Source organism: Poecilia latipinna, unplaced genomic scaffold, assembly GCF_001443285.1.
Source record: "Poecilia latipinna isolate Pla-1442-1.1 unplaced genomic scaffold, P_latipinna-1.0 Scaffold1674, whole genome shotgun sequence".
Lineage (NCBI taxonomy): Eukaryota > Metazoa > Chordata > Actinopteri > Cyprinodontiformes > Poeciliidae > Poecilia > Poecilia latipinna.
The window spans coordinates 105,999-112,882 of record NW_015114290.1 but is presented as its reverse complement, the minus strand read 5'-3'; the positions used below and the strand labels follow the sequence as shown (position 1 = coordinate 112,882).

Genomic DNA, 6,884 nt, shown 5'->3' with positions numbered 1-6,884 from the left:
TGGTCTTAAGACCGGTCTTAAGACCAAGACCAACTTCGAGTACCACAACACTGCGTACAGCAATATACAGAACACAAAAGTCCCATTTAACGTGTCTGAAAAGGGGTAGGAAGAAGCACACTGTGGTAAATGAGCCACACACAGCGTACCATCATACACATATAAAATTCTGTTTGCCATATTAGAAACATCCATTCAACTTTATCTCAGATCTTCGTTACCTGATGAAAATCATCAGTCTGAATTTTTTCTTAAATAAACTTATATTGGGACATTGCTTCAATTGTAGACTGAGTTTACTCCAGATCCTTACACCACTGACTGAAGTGCACATTCTCTTCATGGTTGTCCTGACCATCCTGGTTCTAACGTTAATATTAGAACCAGTAAAACATTTCTGTATGTTATCTGGTAGTTGTTTGTATCTCGCTTAATACATCAACTGAGAATAAAACAAGACTTAAATATTAAAAGAGATTGATCTTAAGTAGCAGAAGTTTCTTTATTGTAAACCAACATTCCATTAAATTAGAGAAAAACTAAATATGCTTTAGGCTAAAACTACTGCAAACCACATATGGGTGGTCTTCACCAATAGCCCATAATTAGGCTATGATGATGAAGAGGATTTTTACATTCCAACCACAGAACATGAAAATACACCTCATAATGTGCACATGAAGAGAGCTTGGTGACCTAGGCTTTAACACACTGAGACAAAGTTGCTGAACTGCTTTTCTAAACATTGAGCATAAAAACCAGAACACAGCAACTGTAGCGCTCCAGCTAGCATGGGACCAGTCTAGTTTTCAGACATCTTTTAAATTGACCCGCCCACCACCACTCCCTGCTTATTAGCTTCATTAATGTCCAGGTAAATGAGTCAATTGAGATGAGAAACCATCCCATCTGAAATATAAAACCACATTCAATTCTTTCTACAGAGTTGAGGTTTGTAATTGTGCATCAATATCGTCAGGGTAGCCCTCAGGGATCGGTGGAACCCAGTCGAGATCAGGCCATCCAAGGGTCTCATTGGCAGTTTGCTCTTCCAGCCATTTTGTTATGGGGTCAAAGTATTTGAGTAATGAGGTGGCATTTATTTCACGTGTGCCTATGGCCTCCTGGAGCATGTCAGGCCAAGGTCTTGAAGAGCCTGCCTCGAGAACTTTCCTAGGGAAAAAGGAACACATATTGCAACACTGAAGTAAAATGTACTCATTTGTGGATAAAAAAAAAAAAGAAAAGAAAAACAGAAACAAAAATTCATTCCTACTTCAGGATGGCTCCAGCTTCTGTAGAACGGTAGATGTCACATGTGTGCAGAGGGCCAGTCTGATTGGCTACCTCACAGAGTTTCTCATGAAACTGAAATCGCAGGATGAAGCTAACAAAGTACCTGCAGGGGAAAGAAGAACTTCAGTAAACAAAAATCCTCCAAGCTCTTTTGCCTCCTCCCTGTGCTCCTACTTCTATCTGCAAATATAAACGGCTTGATCAGAAACCAAAACCAGGAGGGACTCATTGCTGTCGATCACACTTATGTGACGCTCACATCCTCCCCCTGGCTCTTTACTACACTACAGCCAGTTACCCACACTGAAGCCTGCCATGACTACTCACACTAGTTGACCAAGATAGATGAGACCAACAAAGGGAAGAAATCACTGTGTGGCCCAGGACTGTTTTCAGTGAACAAGTTGTGGAAATGATAAAACCAGATGCAATTTTAACACCCATTTGGTTTTTTGTGGAAGTCTAACACCTAGTTTGGGGGAAAAAAAAAAAAAAGCTTCAGATTTCCAATAATGGGGGAAATGAATTATTAGAGAGCTATTAATACATTCTTTACCACCTACTTAATTTTACTTAAGTTAGCATCATATGGGTGGGAGATCTTTTACCTGATGTATGGTGTGTTTCCAGGAACATGGTACTTTGCCCCAGGATCAAAGTGCTCCTCTGTACGCCTGGTAGGAGGGCAAATTCCTTGGTATTTTGTTCTGTGAAGAAATTTAGAAATCACAGAAATAGGTCAACAAGTCAGGCTAAGATCTGGAACCACACAGTCAGAGTGACAACAGAAAAAGTTTCCACAGGTTGTTGTGGCTCAGACTCTCTGTGAAAGTGACTTTGTAAAATACCACCAATCCTAAAATGCAAGTTTTATTTGGTCTCACCTGAGGTTCCACCAAGCAGAGTTGTACTTCTCTGGAGGAGTGTTTCCATTGAACACATCCCATCTCCAGAGGTCAACAAGATAGCCAAAAGGAAGGAAAGCGATAGTCTCCAAAGCAGTCTTCAACAGGAAGTTCAGGTCACTTTCTGGTAAAAAATACAGAATGGTTATTCTGTTTAAGAGTCCATCTGAATTAATGAGAGGATATCTGGTCAGTACCATTGTCAGAGGTCACAGACTCCAGCAGGTTAATCTCATGGAGGTGCTTGGGTGTTGAAACTGACAGGGACATAAGGTCACCGATAGCTTCATGGAAACCAGGGTTGGCTCCATCACGGAAGCCTACAGGCTGATCCTTGTACTGCAGATAATACTGGATGTGGCCCATCTCATGGTGTACAGTGAAGAGGTCTTCCATCGTCACTGTGGTGCACTGCTTAATCCTGCAGGAATGAAACATCGACCAGATTACTGGCATTTGAAGTTGCTTCCCCCACACCCCCAGCAGCTAGTCTTCCAGGTTGCAGAGCAAGTGGGTTAGCCACCATAATGTCACAGGTTAAAAATTTTACCTGAAGTCTCTACGGTTATAAAAGTCCCAGGCAGACGCATGGCATACAACTTCCCGACCTTCAGGCTTAACAAGCATCGACCCTTCCCAGAACTCTGGAGGCATCTCCTTTAGACCCAGAGAGGTGAAGAACTCCTCGGCTACACGGAACATGTGTGTAGCATTGAAGCCCTGCAGAAAATAAATGAACATTTTAAAGACCGTGAGAACTAGCTTTCCCCAACCTCAGTCCTCAATCCACACCTGTCTGACCATCTCATCAGTCACGTCTAGGAAAGGTTTGCCAGGAAATGGGACCATCATCTCATAGAGGTTGTTCCATGACTGAGCCCACATATTTCCTAGTAGGATGAAGACATAGTGGAGAAATCCTGAATTACTGTGAAAGACTAACTGGCACTGATGTAAATATCTTCATAGAGAAGGGTGAATGACCATTAAATGTCTCCATCGTGGCATGGAGCTTCACATGTCTGTTATACATGCATCTTACCCAACAGGTGTGCAGGGATGGGTCCTTTTAGGTTGATATATTTGGGACCATAGAGGTTGTAGAGTTTGCGTCTTACAAAGGCATGCAGGTTCAAGTAGAACGGTTCAATTGTCTTGTAGAGCCTTTCTAAATCCTCCTGAAAGGTTTCCATCTCATACCAAGAGCGCCAAGAAGCTCCAGTGTCATTAAAGCCTGAAAATGATTTTCTTTTTTTAAAGATCCTGTCTGGATTTTTGCTATTTTATTTCAAGCCCATAGTTCTTACCATCCCCTTGAGAGGCTTTGTTACTGAGCTCCACAAACCTGGAATAGTACTCTTTAACAGGCATACCCGATACATTGTGCCAGCTCTCCCAAGCAAAGAGTAGTTTCTTATAGCTTCTGGACTTGGCCAGAATTTCCGAGAGCTCTGAGATAAATGACAGTTACCCGTTAGATAGAAAAGCCAACATGTTTCTGCAATGAGTCAGATAACAGTCAAATGTTTATTTTAATTATGAAACTTTATTGTATAGCTTCCTGCTCATCAAGGGAATAAAAGTCCTAGCAACAAGAAATTAGGTCCAGTTATGTCAGAGCCATGTTATCAGGACTCCAAATATCATTTCAAACAACCAGGTTAAGACAAATGTGAAAGTTGATACATGGCATCTTAAGATACACTGGATTTCTCCTATATTTGCAAAAGTAACTAAACAAACAGATGCATCACTGACAAAAAGGATCTTATTTTAGTTTCTCAGTAATTCTCTGAAGCAGTTTTCCTTCATCTTGTCCATGGAAGTTTCCCCTTCCAAATGCATTAAGCTTGTTTAGCCGACAAAACAGAAGCTCCAGTGATTAGGGCTTAAAAACCATTGTGTCAACATTTCTCCTCTAGTGATTATTTGACACCAAGGCACTTGTGTTTTTAATTTACAAACAAATGATGATGACTTGTTCTCCACTTCCAGCTCAAAAACATAGTATAATAAAATTGCAGTTTATTGATGTTGCTAACAAAAGACACTTGTAAATGTGTGATTACCAGGCTCCAGGTTCCATGTAACATTTGGCAGTGGGTGCACTTTACTTGTTGAATAAATACTCTCCATGGTGTTCAGGATGGTGCTATACTACAAAGAGAAGCAAGTTTATGGGCATTAATAGCTCAGAAGAGATTAAATGTTACTGTAGTAACATTTAGTTACTTTGGTAACTAAATGTTACTACAGTAACTTCATTGTTGTAACATTTACTATAGAAACTAAATGTTACTGTAGTAACATCGTAACTAAATGTTACTGTAGTAACATTTAGTTACTATAGTAACTAAATATAGTAACTGTAGCAACATAAGGGCTACTGTACCTCCACTCGCTCAGCCTGTGGAAGGTTAGCACTACCCAGAAACTTGACACCAGCAAACAGCCTTCTGTCCTTCTCAGAAAGAGATTTAAGTACTTCTTCAGAGAAGATCTGCTTGGCCTTCATTCCCCAGGCTTCTGAAAAATTTTGATACACAAGGCTTGCCGCTACCTAAAAACAAGAGGCACCACAAGTCAATGATGACAGATAGGGAGGTTGAATGAAACGCAGTCAAACTCTAAACAAATGTTTCACATGAACACTTTGAAACTCATGGTTAAGTTAGGGGAAAGTTTGATCTGTGCCATCAGAGCTTTTTAAAGATGTCATCTCTCCTGTTGGGGCAGCAGCATCGGAGCCATCAGTGACTGCTGTGGAGCTTCAAGAGATGATGGTTCAAAGATAAATTTTACATAAAAAAAAAACAAAAACAAAAAAACACCCTATTACCACTATTTCTCCCGCCCAGCCCCCAAACTAAAATACAGTTCAAACAACTTGAATCTGAGCATCTACGATCATTTTGTGCCTCCATTTGTTGGGCTTGATTTTTTTAGACAAAAAGGTTGATGAAAGGTTGGTTTAAACTTTTGTCTAAAAAAATAAATTCTGTGGAATTTTTCCAGAGGCAAGTAGGTTAATCTTTATTAATTATTAAGTAGTTAAATTAAAGGTCACAATTACTCAATTTTTAATGTCAGGTAGATTTAATTTCCTTTGGTGTTTCAGAGTTGTTGACTTTATATTTATTTGTTTAACTTCTGCGCTCTGAGTGTGATGTGAAGTTTGTGTCGTGCGAAGGAAAAATACCTGAGGGGCAACACATCGAATTTATGACATTTAAAAGTTCATTTAAAAAAAATCCACCAAACTATAGGATTGTTCATTATAATGCAACCTGCATTTGACTTTAACTGTCAGTGTTAAATTGACCCAACTAAACTAAGTGCAAATCGTTACCTTTTCTTTTTTTAATTTTAAATGGAGTGTAGAGTAGTGAATTCTATAGGTTAAAAAAGTATCACAAAGTGTCTCAAGTTAATATTGTATGTTTTATTTCTCCATAATTGATGGAACAGAGTGGTTTGATGGCTTTTATCTAAAAAAAAATAAAATTAAATAAAATTTAAAAAAATCACACTACCATGTTCTACCTGCAGCCTGGAGTTTAATTCCGTCAAGTTGGTGTTGTAGTTCCAGCTGGCGGACGTGATGTTAAAGAAGACCTCCTCTGCAGTGATGTTGTAGTCACTGAGGAACCTCAAGGCATCCGAGGCTGTGTCCGCATAGTCCCCTGGCGTCCAGCGGACAGACCGAGCTTCAGACAGCAACAAGACGGACAGCAGCGGCAGCCAGGCTGATTTTACCAACCTGTGGACGCCAGGAGCCATGTTGGCCAGGGCAGGAAGAGAGGAGGGACAACTGGCGCATATGAGGAATGAAGCGCCTTCTGCTCCTCAGAAGCCACAGAGCTTTATTTAAAGTAGCACGCTATAACCCCACCCACAGTTTGGTTCAGCCCTCCCTCCAAACACCAGAGAACTGAAAAGAATTTACCCTCCAATCAGAGGCTGAGAAGAAGTGGCGGGTGATTCTGATTACCTGTCATATTTCCAAGTGAACCCCTCCCTCCCTTCAGCTCCAGATCCATTCGGTCGTGTTGAGCAGAGGCGCTAGGGGGCGCTGTAGCTGCTCCTGGAGAAGTCATAATACAACCAATAAATTATCGATTATTATTTTCTTTTTCTAATATCAACTAATATTCTTTAATATTTGGTTGTTGTGATATATTCCTCGCAAAACACAGCTCCTAAAAAAAGCAGTGATTATATGTTGAGTGAAAAAAAATCGCATCTCGCTACAAAAAAATTTACTTGTGCCTATTTTTTACTTCCAGTAAATAATAAAAATGAGCATGTAATCCAAATGGATCATTTTCTGTTACTCAAATATCCAACGATGGCAGCAGCAGCTCAAAGGGAAACTATGGATAAAACAGGAGAGATCACATTTCAAATATTTAAAACAAAATACTAATAAATAATTATTGATACTGACTGATATGAAATGCTTATGTCCTGTCCTTTTCAACCACATATGTTTTAATTAAACAGAATATCAATATCCACCATATTGGTGACCTTAGATGTCTGAGTTCTGGATTATCCTCTGTTCTGTTTCTGTGTGGGAATTAATAATCCTTCATATCACCCTCTGTTAAATGCTTAATCCTGCATTTTAAACTCAGAAATGTTAAGATCTCTGAAATGTTCAAGAAGAAAACAAAAACATTT

The 6,884-nt window shown here is 39.7% G+C and overlaps 1 protein-coding gene across 2 annotated transcripts; it reads right to left on the bottom strand.

Annotated features, from left to right (window-relative positions):
- Positions 1 to 483: 483 nt before the first annotated feature.
- LOC106964438 (angiotensin-converting enzyme-like) lies at positions 484 to 6,168 on the bottom strand. 2 transcript variants are annotated; one of them, XM_015059967.1, is made up of 12 exons: positions 5,745 to 6,168; positions 4,594 to 4,761; positions 4,271 to 4,358; positions 3,509 to 3,652; positions 3,244 to 3,435; positions 2,994 to 3,091; positions 2,752 to 2,921; positions 2,399 to 2,622; positions 2,181 to 2,325; positions 1,905 to 2,003; positions 1,277 to 1,399; positions 484 to 1,173 (listed from the first exon to the last, which is right to left on the bottom strand). In XM_015059967.1, exons 1-12 carry the CDS (start codon positions 5,979 to 5,981, stop codon positions 939 to 941), a joined length of 1,923 nt encoding a protein of 640 aa, XP_014915453.1. In that variant the 5' UTR covers positions 5,982 to 6,168; the 3' UTR covers positions 484 to 938. The 2 variants fall into 2 exon arrangements, with proteins under 2 accessions (XP_014915453.1, XP_014915454.1); XM_015059968.1 differs by lacking the exons at positions 3,244 to 3,435; positions 3,509 to 3,652 and having other exon boundaries at positions 5,745 to 6,165.
- Between the last annotated feature and the right edge of the window lie 716 nt (positions 6,169 to 6,884).

Bases quoted from the DNA above. Each gene is read 5' to 3' on its own strand.
- LOC106964438 (XM_015059967.1), bottom strand. From the start codon at position 5,981: ATGGCTCCTGGCGTCCACAGGTTGGTAAAATCAGCCTGGCTGCCGCTG. The intron at 2,326-2,398 runs GTACTGACCAGA...ATTTTTTACCAG, and splicing joins GTCTGTGACCTCTGACAATG to AAAGTGACCTGAACTTCCTG. The intron at 2,004-2,180 runs GTGAGACCAAAT...ATTTCTTCACAG, and splicing joins TCTGCTTGGTGGAACCTCAG to AACAAAATACCAAGGAATTT.